The sequence below is a fragment of the Lithobates pipiens genome, unplaced genomic scaffold (genome assembly GCF_037356315.1).
Source record: "Lithobates pipiens isolate NorthernLeopardFrog02 unplaced genomic scaffold, aLitPip1_a1.2 Scaffold_16, whole genome shotgun sequence".
NCBI classification, from domain to species: domain Eukaryota; kingdom Metazoa; phylum Chordata; class Amphibia; order Anura; family Ranidae; genus Lithobates; species Lithobates pipiens.
The window spans coordinates 93,165,259-93,186,679 of NW_027507748.1; the positions used below are offsets into that span (position 1 = coordinate 93,165,259).

The 21,421-nt window shown below is 38.0% G+C and overlaps 1 protein-coding gene across 2 annotated transcripts in view; it reads left to right on the forward strand.

Annotated features, from left to right (window-relative positions):
• Positions 1-21,421, forward strand: part of CADM2 (cell adhesion molecule 2) — a 381,397-nt gene that overhangs the window by 140,751 nt on the left and 219,225 nt on the right. For both annotated transcript variants that reach the window (XM_077480109.1, XM_077480110.1), the window contains exon 5: positions 19,706-19,796. In XM_077480109.1, the coding sequence (XP_077336235.1) occupies positions 19,706-19,796 (91 nt within the window). The remainder of the gene's footprint in view (positions 1-19,705; positions 19,797-21,421) is intronic.

The following is a 21,421-nucleotide window of genomic DNA, read 5'->3' on the forward strand; positions in this document are numbered from 1 at the left end:
TATCCAGCTCGATGCACTCTTACACAGGGTTATGTCAGGTTTAGGGCAACATAAACATCTAGTAAAAGGAGCTGCTAAAACTTAACTCTTTTAAAGACAATATTGCATAAACAACCAAGAGCATCGCTATACATCGAAAAACTGAATAAAAATCGAAATGTGTGCCATAAAGTAATTAATGATTACTAATCTTCTTCCAATTTGACTTTTCAAACATGGTATTCAAAAATCTCTAAAATAAAATATGAATACCTTCATCAGTGATACTGTAACAGCATGAAACCAAAAAAGCAGCAAAAGAGAAAGAAAAAAACTTCTGCTAAAACATGAAAGCGGAAAGCTACAATCTGCATGTTTAAATGAGATCAATTAGGTTAATGATGGATGGAGATTGGAAATTAATGATTTAAATGCAAAACAATTTAAAATGCTGCTTCATTGGCTTCAAAAATCTCATGCTGAATATAATAGGAGTGGATTTCTAAAGGTTAATTGTGTATTAATACCCTATGGACAAAGCTTTTCAGGAGTTACCTAATAAAACACACTTTTCAGGATCAATTACTTGTTAATATTGGATATAATTATATCTATTAGAATTATATTTATTTTTTAACCCTTGTGGTAATGAGGGCATTGATGGAATAAATCTACTTTGTTAGTAGGATCTTGTCTGTTATGGACTAGAAATGTGCATATGCCTATAGTGATGATTCAACACTTGTCACTATTAATTTGTGTTTACTTTCTGGGTCATCAGTGGTAGGTATGGGCTTTCCTGAAGTGCAGAGTTTAAAAAGTGCCCCATCCTTGTCTGAGATTTGGATACGGCTGCTTGACACGACTTAGCTGCAGCCCATAACTTTGCTCCATGGGTAACAGCTAACTCACAGTCAACTGAAGAGATGTACAGTAAGTCAAGTGCAAATACTTACACAGGAAGGGGTGAGGGCAGTGGGTTTTACACATGTTAGTCAAAGAAGCAGGCAGACAAATCAACAGCAAGTGAAGACCAGCTATAACCTAGCTTGTCAACAGTATATAAAGAAAAATAAAATATTTTTCCATTTGATGCTTATTTTATTTTAATGAAGTAACTAACTCTAGAGTAAAAACATAATTTGCATCTAATTGGGCAAAATACTGTAGGTAATTAAAAGCCTATGAATGCATAACTGTACAAAAGAGGAAAAAAGAAAATGCTTTGTAATATACTAAAGCTGGCCAAACATGTTTCAAAATTGTACTCAAAGTGGATGGGGGAATTGGAACTTTTTTTCATTCAGTCAGCATTTCTTGCTTTGCCCTACCCATGAAATTCAATGGAAGGTAAAAATAAAAATAAAAATGGTAATAAAGGAAAAAAAACAGGTCTTAACTGATAAAAAATTATCATCTAAAGTGGGGACTTATTTTCAAAAAATAGGTCATTCATCATAAGCACCAAAAAATATTTTTAAAAGAAGCAACTGTTCTTTATTGTATATTTGTCTTTTTAAAATTCAAGTTTTGCATAAAACGTAATTTTCTCATAAAGCTGTTAGATTAGACATTTTGAAAAACTTACTCTGCAGCTTGGCACTGCATGTTAATAATAAGATTATGATCTATCAAAACGCCAGGATCCTTTTCCACCATTGATTCCCCCAGTTATACTCCCCCTAGGTATGTATGATGTATGCATATGCTTAGCCCCAAAGTGCATAACTTTACAATTATCAACATTAAACCTAATTTGCATAGTTACCCAATTAAACAGTGCATTGAGGTTGGCTTGTAAAATGGAGACATTTTGTAAGGATCTTATTCCACTGCATAGCTTGGTGTCATCTGCAAAGATGGAAATGTTACTTTTAATCCCAGACCCAATATCATGAATAAATATATTAAAAACAAATGGTCCCAACACCGAACCTTAGGGTACACCACTGATAACCTTAGATCACTCAGAGTAAGAATCATTAACCACTAATCTCTGAATTCTGTCTTTTAGCCAGTTTTCTATCCATTTACAAACAGATTTCCAGACCTGTAGACTTAACCTTACACATGAGCCGTGTGTGGGGAACTGTGTAAAACACTTTTGCAAAATCCAAGTATACCACGTCCACAGCCACTCCTTTGTCTAAGGCTTTACTTACCTCCTCATAAAAATAATCAGATTTGTCTGACAACTTCTGTCTTTCATTAATCCATGCTGTCTGTTGCTTAAAATACTTTTTCCAGCAAGAACTCATTTATGTGGTCTTTTATTAACCGCTTGCCAACCGCTGCACACAGATGTATGTCGGCAGAATGGCAAAGGCAGGCAAATGATCGTTCCTGTACGTCCCTTTAAATTTGCCACCTATCGGGTGTGCGCACACCCACTGCATGCCGTGGGAGCGTGGCCGCGGGTCCCGGGAGCTCAATGTTCACCAATGGCCCACGATTGCAGTATGGCGAGGCAGAACGGGGACATACCTATGTAAACAAGGCATTGCCCAGTTCTGCCTTGTGATATGTCTATCTGTCATTGGGGGCAGGGATTGCTGTCATGTCAGTGGTAGACCAACCCCCTACAGTTAGAACACCTCCCTACTTAACCCCTTGATTGCTCCCTAGTGTTTAACCCCTTCCCAGTGTCATTTACACAGTAATCAGTGCATTTTTATAGCACTGATTGCTGTATAAATGACAATGGTCCCAAAATAGTTTTAAAAGTATCCGATGTGTCCGCCATAATGTCGCAGTCATGAAAAAATTGCAGATCGCCACCATTACTAATAAAAAATAAAAAATAAAAATGCCATAAATCTATCCCCTATTTTGTAGACACTATAACTTTTGCGCAAACCAATTAATATATGCTTATTGCAATTTTTTTACCAAACATATGTACATGAATACATATCGCCCTAAACTGAGAAGGAAATTCGTTTTTTTATATACTTTTGGGGGATATTTATTATAGGACATCAATTTTATTTGGGTGCAACATCGCAATGTGCAATTGTCAGCTAAAGCGTTGCAGTGCCCAATCACAAAAAATTCTCTGGTCAGGAAGGGGGTAAATCCTTCTGGGGCTGAAGTGTTTAAACTCTTCAGTATCCTCTCAATTATATAAATTAAGCTTACAGGTCTATAGTTACTTGGTAAAGACTTTAGTCCTATTTTAAATATAGGCACCACATTAGGCTTACCATGTCCATCCTTGTATTAAAGATCAGAATATTTTATCATAGCACTGAAAATAATGAACTTTCACGAGTCTGAAAAATGTTTGCAAATTAATTGTGCTTTTAGCTGTTGCTTAATATTCAACAATTGTTCTAAGCATTTCTCATTAATGTTAATGTAAATTGTTTTTTTTGTTTTTTTTCTTGTGCATTTGCAGTTGTTATATGTGGATGAACAAATGTATTTGTAGTTACTTTCTATAGTTCAAAAAATATTGCCCAATTATGAAGTGATACACAGTCTTTCTCGAGTGAGAATCTGTATTTGCTCATTTAGTCTTGCGTAGTGAGATGCATCCAGCTCGTAGATTAGGTGATGGAATGCAATTTAACTTTGGAGGTTTCTTCGTTTGCAGAAAATGATTTTTAATCAAAGCAAATAAATAATCTGAAGCTACAGTCCTTAACAAAACATTCTCCTTAAAGTGTACCCATCATCAAAATGTTTTTATTTAGCAATATGTTAAAACATTTCATATATCTTGTCAGCAATTTCAGGAAACAATATATTCATTTTGACATTTATTTTATTTTATTATCATGGACTCATATTGAGAGAAAAGCATTTCTAAAGTAGACAAATACTCATGTAAGCAGGTGCATACAGTCCATGCCCACTAAAATTTTTTGCTTTCTGAAAATTGATGGGACCAATGCTGCTATCCCACTGGGATAAGAATATACATGAGACATGGTATTGTGAACAATGTAGTTACTGGAACACTGTTTCATTGAGGTTGTCATTTTAGAAAAGCTTGAGATGACATCACTACCATGAAACACTTCTTCCTACTTAGAGCTGACCTTGCACTACCAAGCAAAGACACCTTTTTCACTGCCACTCCATAACAAAAATGCTTTTTTGTGAAATCCGGGGAATTAGTTGGTTAATATACTTACCTTGGCTTCAGCCCATGATGCCTAGTGATGTTATTATCCTTTCAGCTAGGTCCTAGGAATTTCTGAATATTCAAAATATCATAAGGGGATGCTTCTGTTCTGTGAGATTTTGAGTTCTTAGCATTCCCGGGGATAACTCTGGAAAGAAGGTGACAGAAGCAGGGGAGAAGAACCAGGGGAATTTTTTTTTATACCAGAGCTGCTCTTAGGGTCTGTTTTAAAATGTTTAATTGCAACTTGTGAAACTGAGACAAATGTTGTATAAGTTATAAGAAAAATATGCACCGTTCAGCCATAACATTATGGTTACCTAATATTGAGTAGGTCCCCCTTTTTCTGCCAAAACAGTCCCCTTTGCTGCCAAAACAGCACTGACTTGTTAACGGCACCAAGCCGTCATTAGCAGATCCATTAAAGTAATATTAAAGCCTTGTTTTAAAAAAAGAATATATCAAACAAGGTATACTTACCTGCTCTGTACAATGGTTTGCACAGAGCAGCCCAGATCCTCCTCTTCTTGGTTCCCACGCCAGAGCTCCTGGCTCCTCCCTCCGGCTTGGTTCCCCCTCGCCAAGCGGCTTGCTCTAAGAGCACCTAAGCAGGTGTGCTCCCGAGCTGCTGCTCTTGGTGTCCATTCACACACAGAGCTGTGGTTCGCCCCCCTCCCCCATTTCCTGATTGTCTCACTGGCTGTGATTGACAATAGCAGGAGCTAATGGCTCCCACTGCTGCCAAAAGCCAATTAGAAGTTGGAGTCTCAGAGCAGAGAATCAAAGCTCTTGTGGGCATTGCTGGATTGAGAGGGGGCTCCGTTAAGTTTTAGGGTGGGACTGTTGCATGCAGAAGTTGTTTTTTTTTTACCTTCATGCATAGAATGCATGAAGGTAAAAAAAACTTGTGCCTTTGCAACCTCTTTAAGTCCTGTAAGTTGCGAGTTGAGGGCCTCTATGGATCAGGCTTGTTTTTCCAGCACATCCCACAGATGTTCAGTTGGATTGAGCACCTGGCCATGCACATGATGTGAAATAAAATATGATTTGTCAGACCAAGCCACCTTGCTCTGTGATCCAGTTCTGATGCTCGCATGCCCATTATAGGCAATTTTGTACATAGGTCAGCATGGGTCTAGTCATTACAATTTGGCCCTTGTCAATGTTGCTCAGATCCTTACGTTTGCCCATTTTTCATTTTTTTGCACATCAACTTCAGGGATGAAATGTTTACTTGCTGCCTAATATATCCTTCCAAATTTCAGATGTCATTGTAACAATGATAATGGTAATGGTAATTGTGGTATTCACTTTACCTGTAAGTGATCTTAATGTTATGGTTGATCATTGTATATAAGTGAGTAGCATAATCCAAGTGGCTAAAAACTTAGCTGGCTTGCATTTAATGAATAACAAAAAATGCCCATAATAAGCATTTTTTTTTCTATATGTTAAATCCCCATAGATAAATTGAATGATCAGCACATTTACATAAAAGCCTTAAAAAAAATATGCACTAAAAATTCTGATCAACTTACTGTATGGCTGTACACAATAAAAAGGCATATGGCTGATCAAGTGACGGAGCAAACATCTGGATTATGTGTCATTTTTAGACAAACTCTTGATGAGAAAGGCAAAGCAACATGTTTTTTATAATCAGTTGTTGAACAGACATTCTAAAGATGCAAAATAAGCAATTTTGGAAAAAAACAAATACATTCTGGTACATGCAAATGGCTGCTGTTTTCATTCATTTGCTCACAAAACCTGAAGCAATACCTTTTGTGCTTCTTATGAAATTAAAAATAATAAGATTTTTTAGCAGAATTTTGCATTTTTATTCTTTCTTTGGGGCATATTTATAAAGCAGCCAACCTTTCACTGCAGGTAAATATTCTTGGTTCATGTGTTTTGAAAGAGAGGTATGACCAAAGCTCTTTTAGCTATACTTCACATGTGGATCACAAAAATGCACTCCTGTGACCCAGAATAAGCCAACATTGGGCTACAGTCCACTGTCAGATGACGTCACAGATCCACTCCAGACTCTGGAGGGATCTGAACAATAATGTCATAATGCACCCAGATTCTTGACCAGCAGCTCGCTCAGCCTCTCAGCATCCCGCTAGAAGCCTGAGTCAGCCACTCGCCCTTCTCTCCTGCCTGATGCTCCAGTGAGTACCGTAGGGTCAGAGCACAGAGTGGAGACATGGAGACTGACAGTCAGTGGACCCGCTCAATTCATCAGTTCTGAGTGATCAGCGATTGCAGTTCTCAGGCTTAGAGCCAGTGAGGGCCAGCTGTGGCATCAGATGCTGCAGCAGGGAGATACGTATGTATTTTTGCTCAGTTATATTCCAGCACTTTTCCTGTAAATTACAGTGATTAATTCGCCACCAGTGAATGTTTGGTGAAATTCACATGTATAGCTTGATAACTATGCCCTAGAGTTAGAAAATGTATAGGGAAATAAGAGATATCACAGCAACACTTTGTGGTAAGAAGTGGATATCTCAATATAATTACTTAAAGAAAAAAAGGGGGGGGGGGAGAAAGATGCCATCATCCATAATGAATACAAAACTTAAAAACTAAATGGGACTTGAGGACTTTAGAGGCACCAGTATGAATCAGAATACAATACGCTAATTTTATACATTTATTCAAAACAAAATGTACAAAGCAGAGATTAAAAACCATAAACAGAGATTATATACATTCACTAGGATCTACATCAGCAATAGCATCACAGTACAGCACAGTGTAATACTAAGTGTATAGTAGCTAATTATAAACCATACACAGTAAACCGTATAACATATATATATATATATATATATATATATATATATATATATATATATAAACCATACCATATATAACCATAAGGTTATGTTTGGGCACAGTCTTGGGATGCTATATCAGCACATAATTTCAGTGAATATATATCTGAATGTTCACCCTGTATGGTTTATATTTAGCTACTATACACTTAGTATTACACTGTGCTGTACTGTGATGCTATTGCTGATGTAGATCCCAGTGAATGTATATAATCTCTGTTTATGGTTTTTAATCTCTGCTTTGTACATTTTTTTTTTTATAAATTTATAAAATTAGCTTATTGTATTCTGATTCATACTGGTGCCTCTAAAGTCCTCAAGTCCCATTTCGTTTTTAAGTTTTGTATGCCCTAGAGTTGTCTCATTGTTAGGTAAAACCTATTACATATATATATTTTTATTAGTTAATAAATGTGTGTGATAGAAAAAAATATATACAGCATATAGTAGGTGGTAGGTGTATTTTAAAAGCGTGCACCAGTCCAAAACTATATTTTTAAGGGCATGGTAGCCCACTTTTATTTAAAAGAATGGAAAAATTCACACAAAGTACATCAGTAGCCCAAGCAGGGGGTTCCGCCATTACTGTACCTTGCACACTCAGAATACTTCAGCCTCCTGACTTACTCTGTCTCCACACGGCTACTTCAGGCCTAAAGCCTAGGCCTTAGATCTGCTCCTCAGACCAATAGAGTTCATTAGAGTTAAGCTCTCTCATAGCTTACTTACGATCAGCTCCTTGCTGCTTTTGTCACAGACTAAATCTGCCTCTTGCAGACTTGCACAATTTGACTGCCTCATGCAGCCTCTCTGACTCCTGGAGAGGATGGGAGTCCTCCTGACTCCCATGCGCAAACTTCCTGTCTGTTAGTTGGAGCCCTGAGCTCTAGCTCTGGGCTATTATAAAGCCAACCCACAGCTGGACAATCAGCGTGTCTGTTTTGCCAAGAATTGGGCATAAACCACCCATCTTCCGAGTAGCTTTGGGTCCCACTGCTACACTGCTACAATATATAAATAAATAAATATATATATAATATTTATTTTATTTTATTTTATTGTATTTATTTATTATATTCTTATATACATTTTAAAGGCCAGTATTTGTGTTTTTTCATGTATACCTATTTCTCCTTAGCTTGTTTGTTATAAGAAGCCTGTTGTTTACACAGCTCTGGAGCTCTAGCTGAAAACACATGCAAATGAATCAGTTAAGTGACACACCCCTCTCACTCCCAAATGGAACCATCTAATTTTTCAAACAGTGTGCCTAAAAAGGAAATAAGTTCTGCTCTACATGTTTTAAAAAGCCTATTGCTCTGGAAATCCCTGTCAAGATTATATAAAGATGTAAGAATAGATATGTATATCTGACATTTAAATACTAGTATATTCTGTCAATTTCTTTTGTGGCCACTTTATTTAGGCATATTAAAAATAGCCACATTTGATTAGGGATAAACCTGGGTTTATTTCAAGGGGAGATTATCAAACGTTGCTAAAGAACTGTTGCTGAATCTTAACCAAATTGAAATCAAAGAGAGACAAACATTTAAGCCTGGTAAAGGAAATATGTAAATAAGCTCCAAAGCTTCTACATTATTAATGTGACTACGTGGTGGGGTACCAGAGGGTTGCTGAGTTTTACTTTTTAGGAGAGAGGGAGTCTATATCTGCCTTAATTTTATAGCCTAAATGGATGTAATAGTAGCTTTTACCCTGTATATTCAGGTGACAGAGTTTGGTTGGAGTTTACCTGGTAAAGAAATAGATGCCATGTCAATAAAATTTCTTCAGCCATATTGATATTAGATGCAGAATGTGTTTCAATTATAGGCACAAAAATGTACATGCTGTATACAAGCTATAGGGCTGATCGCTAAAGTATCACTCCATCCTAAATTAACCATTTCCTTGGTTAAGGGTAGGAGCCTCTGCCAGGTATATACAGTATCAAATGAGACTTAAAAAGGGATATTTACACTTTCATGTTGTTACCTTGGCAAGAAAACCCTGATTACCGACACAAAATTTTAAGGCAGTAGCCTTCCCTTAAGCTAGCTATAGATGGATTGAATCTGGGACAAGTCAGCAGGGACCAGGCTATTCATATTCATGTCTAGGCAGTCCATCACTTGACTTCAGTACAACCGGCTTGTGATATTTCTTGCATGCGATCATTGTGGGTAGGGGGATCGAGGGGATCCGTGTGTTCTGCTGGTGGGGGGGGGGTGAGGGGAGGGATTCCCCCATCAACACTGATTGTGTTGATAGAGGAATCAAACTATTTGCTTTCCTTCCACCCATGATGGAAATAAAAACATTTGCATAGTCCATGGGCTACTTTAGTCTACTGAAATATACATTTTCATTACTTTCTTTTGTCCCCTTGGAGATTTCTCCTAACTTTTTTTTTTGTTTTCCTGACATATTGTTATTTTAAATGTATATATTTATTTTATTTAAGAAATGTATGTGTGCGTGAATGTGTGTGTTGTTGTTCTTGATTAAAGCAAGTTGAAATTAGGATCTCTGTTTTTTTTTCTGCTTTACCTTGTAAAAGTCTGAATTCACACTCAAAGGGCCATTGGTTTGAAAAGAAACTCTTTAGCTGTTTACTGAAGATGAGTTCAGTCCCAGCAAGCCTAATGAAGTGATGCAGAGGGGCTCTACTTCACAGCTTACCACCTGGAACCACTTACCCTTGTTAGTGCATGAAAAAATATAAGCTCAGCAGGACACATCCAAATGATTTTAGAGAACAAAAATTTATATATTCTCTGAGTAAGCAGTGATAAGTGTTTTGGAACACTGCACTGTCCAAATCTCAAAGAACACAAACCAGCTGAATGACATTATAGTAGGATACGGTATTCAACAGAGCACAATAAAATATTAAAAATAAGTGTAATAAAATGTTCTTTTTTCTTTTATTAATTGACATTGACCTTTAACTAAAAACGTAATATCTCTACACCTGTTATTTAACAGTAGAATGAAAGTATGTATATGTGTATAGTGTGTATACTGTATATATTTTTCTTGTCTACTTTAATAATTGTCCATACATATTGGATGGGATTTAAAAAACATGTTACTATAGACATGCATATATACGAGACATTCTGAGATCAGTTTAATAAATTACACTATTGAAGAGCTAGACTATAAATGCACTCAAAAAAGTACCACAGTCAATTTTATATGAAGTACTAACTGGAGTACTTCAGCCAAGTGCTTGACCCCAGTTAGTGCTGACAGCTGTCAACAATTTTAAACCCGATTAGGAATGGAAAATTACAATCATGCCATTTCATACCATAACCACCTCCAGTCCAGGCCTTTTCACCAAGCCTTTTGGTTCACATGTAACAATCATTTTTTTTGCTAGAAAATTATTTAGACCCCCCCAAACATTACACCTTTTTTAAAGCACAGGCCCTAGAGGATAAATTGGTGGGTTTTGCAATTTTTTAATGTCACACGGTATTTGTGCACACCCGTGAAACTGCGATAAAAACGTAAATGTTACTATCCATAAGTGACACTTTAAAAGCCTTTAGAGAACCACTTTAGATTTACAAAGGAAGTCTAGAGCTGGAATTACTGCTAATGATCTAACGTTTGTGGTGATGCCTCACATGTGTGGGATAATCACTAATCTTGTGTGCATGTGGGACTGACATGCAAGTTCGTCTTTGTGCGTGTGCACGGGAGGACTGGGGCACTTTTATTTTTTTATTTTTTTGCACTGTTGCTTTAATTTTTTTGTTATCACTTTTATCGCTGTCACAAGGAATGTAAACATTCTTATAACAGCAATAGGCATGTGACAGGTACTCTTTATGGAGAGATCTGGGGTCTGCACTTAAAAGCATTTTCAAGGCACCAAGATTAGTGTGTCTGAATGCTTTAGATTTTTTAAAAATGGTGCCAATGGTTTCCGAGAAAAGGTCATGTCATTGCTTCTGTTTTTTTTCTGACTTTTAGTAACAGCCAATCAAAGCCGATTCCGAAATCACCAGATGGTCCCTCTGGTCTTACGATGGGATGGAAGAGCCTGAGGGAGCCTTGGAAGGCAGTGGGATGGGGGATGTCTTCTCCAGCTGCTTGTATTAGCAATTGAGTGGCTAGTAAGTCGCTTGATTGCTATTACAAGTGAGCTGACCACAGGGCCTAAAAACTAGCTGCAGGCATTATCCTGGTACAACCACCAAAAAAGCCCAGAGACTTACGGGTACATCACTGGATAGGAAGTGTTTTTAAAGCCAAATAGATAGTCAATTAAACAGGCATTGCACTAATTATTTTCAGGTCTGTATGATGACACTTGTGCTGATGGTAAGGGCTGTTACTCAGCTATGCCAGCACAGAGCAGTGGAAAGAGAGGAAAAAAAGGATGTTTTAAACATGTCCAAAACAAATAAGTCAACAATCCATAACATACTCTTCACTTGGACTAGAAATATGGTCTTAGACTTAAATTAGGCTTTACAGTAGATCTAAACCCAATCACCAAATTCCATAGTAGGTTTTAACATATTAATGTAATATCAAAAAGTGTTATGAACCTTTTTGATAGCTTCATCGTTCATTAAAATACCTGGTGACCCTGCCATTAATGTTCTTGTTCTGTCATGTGGTGACAATTATGCTCCTCCAGTGTCACCCTTGCCTTTGGCAGAGGCTATGACTGGCCTTGCCAACACACAGTGCACTGTCAAAATGCCAGTTCAGACCAAATATGTGCAGCTGACAGACAGGAAGTGGCTGAAAAATGCTGGAAGACATAAACAGTAGTGAGATGGAAAAATTAAAACAATATTTTAGTGAGATAAAAAAGCCTTGAAAGTGTTGCTGAGTACCACCATCTTGGATGTGATGTCAGCAGCCCTAGCACACTCGTGCTGTTACTCAAGTGACACTCTGTGGTATTTACTTTTGCTTCTATCTAAGCTGCTACATAAAAAGGCAATGAAGAAATAGTGACTTGGATAAGCACAGAGAGTAATCAAACCCTCCCAGAAGAGGAGGAAACTATGACATCAAGGAGGAAGATGCTGTTCTATGGAATAGACTAATCAAATTTGCTAGCAATTTCAAAGGCACGTTGCAAGGTAATGAAAAAACATTATGGAAAGAAAAAACACTGCCAGTACACTGTTAGCCAGTGGGAAGGACTGGTAAACTCATAAATCAGCACTCAAGCATTAAACATGCCAAGGAAAAGTGGCCAGTAAGAAGGACTGGCTTAGTCAACCAACTCTGGTTTCCAATGAACCATTGGAAAATAAGGTTTTCATTTAAGTTAAGATGACTTTCTGACTAAAGAATAGTGGTTATGTTTATTGGATAGTATTATCAGCTTTGTGAATGATGTTACTTGCTGCCAAGATTTGATCTTTAATTACATTTCAGGAAAAAAAATGGTTAAAGTCTAAATTATAGACAGCTGCAGAGTTCTGGAATTTATTACAGATCCATTGGATATGTGTGTCTACATTTATAGTAAGAATGTGTAATTTATATTACCAATAAGAAAAAGTAGAAATCATTTAGCTGAAGTAAGTTTTTAGCTTGACATCCCACAATGTTTCTGTCATTTACAGTCCTAAACATTTAAGAAAAGATTTTTTTTTTAGATGCGAGTCTGCTTTTCCTAGATAACTTGTACGCTTGTGCTCCACATGTACTCCTCAATGTCTAATTAGGGAAATGTACCGTCAGTTGATGTATCATGCATGGTTCCAGACAATTAATTCTACAGGTGGCTGAACACAGAGGATGCTGTCATTCAAAGTCTATGTCTGTTAACATTAGGGATTTTTTTTTGTATTAAAACATTTTTCTTTATCATTCACATGATTTTGTATTTAAGCAAAGAAAAAATAGCTCAGTATATTACCATATTGTCTTCAATAATGAAGACCAATCATTCTTAAATATAGCTGTATATTTAATATTAATGTACTGTTTTTATGGAATAAGTAACAAAATAATACACCTAACTTTATTTTTAAAGGCAAAAAAAATATATATATGTATATGCACATGGCTTTACAACATAGAAAGTTTAATATATCCTTATACTGTTCTATATACTTAAAATAGGGGCACAGTATGAGAAAACCAACTTTTTTTTTTACTGTTAGTGAGCATTTCAGGGAGGAATAATCCATATATATATATATATATATATATATATATATATATATATATATATATATATATATATATATATATATATATATATATGTGTGTGTTAATGCCCCAGCCAGGTAGGCTTACTTTTTTACCTCTGAACCCACTTCCAATTGCCTTTTGTGTTTCTTCAGTAGATATTTCTCTGCAGGAGCCTCAGTCAACAAACCAAAGTGTAGGTCAAAAGATCAAACATTTCTGATGCAAAAGGTACTCTCAGACAGTGCACACAATTGGAAGAGAAAGAGGAAGTGTGGTGTGGGTAATAGCATGGTTAATGTCCCCTCCTTGACATGTAGCAGCCAGAGAGTTACAGCATTCAGCTGCCTAGCAACAAGATGCTCTGAACACCATTCCACTGGCTGCACCCTCTCTCTGTCCAGTCAGAAGAGCAGCAACTGTGTGGTCAAAGGCTGAAGGAAACATTCAGGAGGCTGGAATCAAGCATCCCCATTGTCTAGTAGAGGAATGCCACACCTCAATGCCAATCAGAGGTGAACTGGGAGCCACATCAGACTCTGAAGGGGGACTTTTCTGAACACATGGATGACATGATACCCCACCTGCTCTGATCACCAATGTAGCCCAGCACCTGGGGCACCCACCATATAGATTACTATAAGCACAGGGGACCTTTTACACAGGAGAAATTGAACAGGCAAGGGGGCTTCTTCAAAATGGTTTTAGAGAGGATGAGATAAAAGTTAGAGGTTGTCCTAAGGAGAAGTCAAAAGGATGGAGCTGACCAAGAGGCCAAGTCCTGAATTTCTTTAAAAGTTTTTTGCACAATACAGTGTAGCTAAACAACAAAGCTTGGTTTAGAACACAACCAAGCCTGTGATTGGACAATTAAGGATCAGCACAACACTAAGTTGAGGGCAACTACATGACAAATGAGGTTCAATGTAAAAAAATTAAAAATAATGCATTTGGGTGGCAAAAATATGAATGCAATCTATACACTGGGGGAGAACCTCTGGGGGAATCTAGAATGGAAAAAGGACCTGGGGGTCCTAGTAGATGATAGGCTCAGTAATGGCATGCAATGCCAATCTGCTGCTAACAAATCAAACAGAGTATTGGCATGCATTCACCAGTCCTCAGGAAGGATGTACTGGAAATGGATGACTACAAAGAAGGGCAACAAAGTTAATGAAGGGTCTGGAGGATATTAGTTATGAGGAAAGGTTGCGAGCACTGAACTTGTTCTCTCTGGAGAAGAGACGCTTGAGAGGGGATATGATTTCAATATACAAATACCATACTGGTGACCCCACAATAGGGATAAAACTTTTATTGCAAAAGGGAGTTTAACAAGACTCGTGGCCACTCATTAAAATTAGTAGGAAAGAGGTTTAACCTTAAACTACATAGAGGGTTCTTTACTTTAAGTGTGACAAGGATGTGGAATTCCCAGGGGGTGGTCTCAGCAGGGGGGCATTGATAGTTTCAAGAAACTATTAGATAAGCACCTGAATGACAGCAACATACAGGGATATGTAATGTAATACTAACATATAATCACACACATAGGTTGGACTTGATGGACTTGTATCTTTTTCAACCTCAACTACTATGTAAGTCCAAGTGCAATGCAGTAATACCTGATTAGCTTACAATGCTTGCCTCTCCCTCTACCATGCTGTGAAAGGTATTGTCGGAGGCTTATATCAAAATAGATGTGAGTTTTGGCATTTCTATTTAAAATATACTTAACAATTGCTTAACAAAGTTATGCTTCAAAAAACATTATACGTAACAATTTTTCTGAAATAATGCCTGATTAATGACTGGCCCTCCGCCCCATAGCAGTTTTTCTGCTACAGGACTCTCCTGGCAAGAATCATGTATATATATATATACAGGGGGGTGCATGCAGCAAAAGCCCATCTGCAGGTGCCAGGCACTTGATGTTCTCCGGCACCCACTGATGGTTGCCAGTACAGACAGAAATAAGATCTGCATATGTAAACAAGACACATATCAGTTCTGACAGGGGGAAAGGGATGGATTTTGTGTTCCTGCGAAGCAGGGACTATAATTCATCTCTTCCCTTAGTGAAAACAGCACATACAGTACACAAAAACAGTGGCTAGTCACACAGTTAACCCTTTGATCACCCTAGATGTTTAACCCCTTCCCAGCCAGTGTCATTAATAAAGTGGCAGTGCATATTTTTAGCACCGATCACTGTATTAATATCACTGGTTCCTGCAAAGTGTCAGTTAGTGTCCGATTGTCCACCGCAATATCGCAGTCCCACTAGAAGTTACTGATCGCTAACATTCCTAGTATAGATACCGTATATACTCGAGTATAGGCCGACCCGAATATAAGCCGAGGCCCCCAATTTACCCCCAAAAAAACTGGCAAACTTATTGACTCGTGTATAAGCCGAGGGTGAGACATGCCTGTCCATCCCTGTGTGTGTGTCCGTCCATCCCTGTGTGTCCGTCCATCCCTGTGTGTCCGTCCATCCCTGTGTGTCCGTCCATCCCTGTGTGTCCGTCCATCCATCCCTGTGTGTGTGTGTGTCCATCCATCCATCCATCCCTGTGTGTGTGTGTCTCCATCCATCCATCCATCCATCCCTGTGTGTGTGTGTCTCCATCCATCCATCCATCCATCCCTGTGTGTGTGTGTGTCTCCATCCATCCATCCATCCATCCCTGTGTGTGTCTCCATCCATCCATCCATCCCTGTGTGTGTCTCCATCCGTGTGTGTGTGTGTGTGTGTGTGTGTGTGTGTGTGTGTGTGTGTGTGTGTGTCCAGCCTACCTTTGTCCCGAGCCTCCGTCCCGTGCCTTGCCTCCTTGCCTCCGTCCCGTGCCGTGACTTGCCTCCTTGCATCCGTCCCGTGTCGTGCCGTGCCTTGCCGCCGCCGTCCCGTCCCGTCCCGTGCCGTGCCTTCCCTTGCCTCCGTCCCGTGCCCTCTTCGTCGGCGGCCATTGTAAAGTTCAAAAGCTGTGCCGCCGCCTTCGCCTGTGATAGGCGGAACACTGAATTTCCCAGCAGCCTGTGTTCCGCCTATCACAGACGTCGTATCATCCTCGTCCGTAGTACGAGGATGATACGATGTCCGTGATAGGCGGAACACAGGCTGCTGGGAAATTCAGTGTTCCGCCTATCACAGGCGAAGGCGGAGCCGGAGGCGCGGCTTTTGAATAGAATGGCCGCTGTCTGTCTGCTCGACACGCTGATCGAGCGGGCAGACAGCGATGACTCGAGTATAAGCCGAGGGGGGCACTTTCAGCCTCAAAAAAGAGGCTGAAAATCTCGGCTTATACTCGAGTATATACGGTAAATAAAAATGCTATAAATATATCCATAGTTTGTAGGCACTGTAACATTTACATAAACCAATCAATATACGCGTATTGGTAATTTTTTATAAAATATGTAGCAGAATACATATTGGCCTACATTCATGAAGGAATTCTATATTTAACTTTTTTTAGTTTAAAATTGTCAGTCTTTTTTTGTTTATAGAGCAAAAAATAGTACCACCAAAAGAAAGCTCTATTTGTTCGAAAAAAAGGACATAAATTTTATTTTGGTACTGTGTTGCACAACTGTCTCCACTGTATAACTGTAACGCAGTGTTGTATTGCAAAAAATGGCCTGGTTATGAAATTTAAATTTTATGGAGGTCAAGTGGTTAATATCTCTATTCCATTCAATTTTAACTCTTTCTTTCACCTTTTTAGGGTTTATTTAATGCTCAAGTTTGCTGTGCTTCTGGCGCCACTTACTTTTAGAAATATGGCTAGTTCAAATCAAAATCGGAATGTAATTACTGGAAATAAGTAGTCTGCCACAGTACTATTCCTATAAACATCAGGAGTGAATAATCGGTGCAACTATTTTTCTTTCTAGCTACATGAAATATGAATCAAATACAAGTAAAAGTAGGCCCTGAACATTGTCATGTGATGCATCAAAGTTTTTGTGTTTTATTTCTTTGGCTGAAAAGGGAAACTTAGACTTTAATGACATGTTCAGCTTTTGGCACTGTGTTTCAGTGCACTTCTGTTGCCATGGATAAGTTGTCAATGACAGCTGCTTTCACAATGAAATACTAAGAACCAGTAACATTGGTTACTAGATTTTGATCGCTCTCAGTGGATGGGAGTCAGAAGACAAAGCAGTGTTTTCTAAGCACGGATGTACTATTCTGTCTCAAAATTCTGACTAGCAATAAAACCGTGAAAGACAGACTTCCACATTCCCTATCTCTCTAGTTAATAATTTAAATGCGTAGATTAAAATGAAAAAAAGCATTCCAGTAGAAATTCTCCTATTGCTGAAATGCAAAAATAGTCCTGACTATAAAAGGCATAGCCCAGCACAGTGTTTTGTTGTTAACTGTTGTTTGTTATGTGTCATTTATGAATTAGATTCTGAAGAAGGTTGTAACTACAGGAGGAAATCCATTCAAATGTATTGCAGAATGCCTCAGAATTTGCTCTCCTGCCAGCTGGATGTATAAATTATTTATATTATTGACTGATAGTCAAGGTTTTTTTTATGAATCCAGGTCATGGTAGCTTACCAACCACTCAGTGTCTGCCACCCCTCTCTGCCAATCATTCTACAGGCTTACGATCACCCAACAAATAAAATTCAGAAACTAACAACAACATATAAAGTCATCGACAACTCTGCCCCAATCTTGTCTCAATATATCACCTCCACTCCTCCCAAGAGGTCTCCTCTTCCCATGCTTGCCTCCAGAATGTCTCCAGAGCCTCTCCCACCCTCTGGAAATGCCTCCCTGTTGTCCAGCTAGCTCTTACTCTTTCCACCTTTAGCCAATCCTTGAAAACTCATCTCTTTGGGCAATCCTATCCCATCTACACTTAACTACTGAACTTTTAATTCTTGGATAAGCTCATCACTGTTACCTTTTGCACCACTTGAACCTTCCTATTAGATTGTAAGCTCTAATAATGAGGGCCCTCCTAACCCTGTTGTATTGAATTGTATTGTAACGTCTCATTTATATTGTAAAGTGCTGCATAGACTGTTGGCGCTATATAAATCCTGAATAATAATAATAAAAATAATAATATCTGTAGTTGGCAGAGATTAAGGTATAACTAAAGGTACAATTTTGTTTTAGTTTTGAAAAGAGGGGAGAAGTATAAGAACACCTGTCGTTATTGCTACCTCTGCCCCTGGTTAGGATGTGCATCCTCTCTATATGTCCTGTTTAGCAATATCATTGAAAGTGAAAGTAAAGGAAAATCCAAAAGTTTTGTTAGCCCCAAGAAAAGTGATAGAGGAATAATCTTACAATGGGGACACTAGTTATTATGACCCAGGGGGTGCACAAGGGATTCCCTTAATTTGAAGGGATTCCCGCTCACTTCCTGTTTTGACTATGGCACAGGAAGTGCAGGTAAATCTCACAACTGACACTGGTTATAATCCTCCATAAGTCTACCAAAATAGAGGATAGAGTAGGGAAAGATCAGCAACCCTAATGGTTACTCCCTGTGTTCTCACTGGGCAGATCAACCCTCTCTTTTGTCCAAGTAACCATTGTCACTGGAACTGAAAATTACGGGAAAACGAAAAATTGGATTTGTCACTGAAAAAGGAGTTGAAGGCAAGCTTTTCATTGGAATGCTTGATAACTGTTTAAGAGGGGATTTCCTTTCTCATGTAGGTATTTCTCCCAATTACAGATGTGTCTGGGGGAAGGAAGAGAAGGAGAATCTCTCCAATGAGACACTGACGGCAACAAAAAACCCTTCCCTAGTATATCCAAAACTAAAACATTTTTGGCTTTACATACACCATAATCACAAATATCTGAACCTTTTTTTGTAATTTTGACAATGTTTGATCACTAATCTGCATGGCTGTTGTTTGACAATGACCCAGTTCTGGAACTCATTGAAGGTTGTTTTATTAGCAAAGGATCGTGCAGGCTTCTTGTTAAATCTTGGAAACAATTGATCCCTAGAAAAATAATTGTGTGATCTTGGGCAAACTCAAAGTGTTTTAAAAGGCCAGAAGAAATACAGTCACTTGATATTGATAGCAAAGTCTAGAAAAACTATTATCAAGGACACATTTACCAACCTTGTAATAAGGGCAGTCAGCAAGGCACTCACACACCTTAACTTAGAATATCCTGTATTGATTTATAGTTGATACATGGAAAAGCACAGCAATCATGATATTTTAGTGGAGTAGTCACCTTTATTCAGGGATTCTATTTTGAACTGCAAGGGTACCTTGTTACAGATGTGCCAGAGACTACTTATTTTTCTATATCAACCACTGTGTCTCATCCAAAAATCAATTAAAAGTTTTAAATGGATTTCTCCTTTAATATTTTCTGTACATAATACTCCACCTTCTGGAAAGAACCTTTATCAGAGAACCTGCAAGCTCCAGACATTCTAAATATCAGATTCCATACACACATCCACTTAGGCACTTAACGAAAATGACCTCTTGAATATTTCATTTTTTTTTCTCAAATCATGTAAAGTCAGACTCTAAATCCTAAAGCTGTGTATTTTTTTCTCATTTCCAGATACACCTAGCGTCAAGATCATGCCCTCCATTCTAGTTCCACAAGAAGGACAGCGACTGGTTTTGACATGTGAATCTAAAGGAAAGCCACTGTAAGTGATGTATTCGTATTGTGTGCTCGGTCCAACCCCCTTCTTTAATAAGAACACTGTGCAGTTAATTTACTAAAGGAGTAGAGAATGTTAATTTTGTTTAGTAAATATGGTAAAGTTGTGTGCAAAATCTGGTTATGTCGTAAATACTCTGTACTTGGTATTTATTTGAACTGAACAAAACTTCACTTGATTTACTAAGACAAATACTTGTATTTTTACAGCAGGGAGTGTGACATTCACCCAACACTCATCAGTGGTTAAGCATTCCCTGTGTTTTAAAACACATGCACCAATAATATTAACATACAGTGGATATTTGTTAAATGTCACATTTTACTGCTTTACAAATATGCCCCAGAGTCTCTCATATTTCTTTGCACTATATGGTATTGAGTAGTACAGTCATACCCCACTTTTAAGTACACAATGGGGTTTATTTACTAAAGATGGAAAGTGCAAAATCAGACTCACTTCTGCGTAGAAACCAATGAGCTTCTAACCCCAGCTTGTTCAATTAAGCTTTGGTAATAAAACCTTGAAGCTCATTGGTTTCTATGCAGAAGTGAGCCTGATTTTGCACTTTCCAGCTTTAGTAAATAAACCCCATTGTGTACTTAAAAGTGGGGTATGCCTGTAGTTATAAATGCTTCAGTGCTTCTGTTGCATTGCTTACTTATAGCTATAGGTATGACCAATCACAAAAATCTCATAAGGGTTGGTTTACTGAAGACAAATAGGATGTTCACTTTGCTAGGAAATGTTCCCCAGAGCTTGATAAATGTGACACAATATCACTTTGCAAAGGATGCCCAATCAGTGACAAAAAAAAATAAAACAACATTTTTTCTTGAACTTGATTGGATAATGGAAGTCAGACAAAAAAAACCTTTACAACACCTAGTCACAGCTGCCTTGTCCACGTGTCAGACTTAAACAACATTTTGGTTGATGTCATCCTGTATGTAAATCCTAAATCTTTGTTAGCATGTTTATAATGCTGTTGCTAATTGCCAGGCAGTGGCTTTGTGTTGTAACTGAAGGAACTTCAGGAAAGTTGCTGTAGCAATAGATTCAAACATTCAAAAATTTGCTTAAAGGTAACTGCACCTTTGTGGAGGAAAAAACAGCAAAAAAAATTAAATGTAAATAAAATAATATAGCATATACAAGTGTTACACAGGCCATTTTTCAATGGTGTGTTATTAAAAATGGCTTCCTTTTCAATCTCCAGTGCTGTAAGTTTATCTACAATTCAATGCAACATGGCAACCTGATGACTTTCCACAGTTGGTATGCGGAGCATCCTTCAGAAATGTCATGTCCTGCTTGTTTGATTGGCTCACTGATTTTCCCAAAAAGTCTGCACTAAGATACAAATCAGATTTAGGCATCCTCTGCAGCAACCATTTTATTTTTGATGAGATATCTCTAAAACATTAATCATATCTAAAGAGATTTATGCACTAGAGTTTTTCCTTCAGAGCAACAAAGGGTAGGAATATTCAACAACGTGTGTTAAACTCCTTGCAATGTACATTGATCAAACAGAGGGGAGCGATTTTCTTTACAAAAGTGGAGTTACTCTTTAAAATGCATCTGTGCCCAGATTATAGACATTAAAG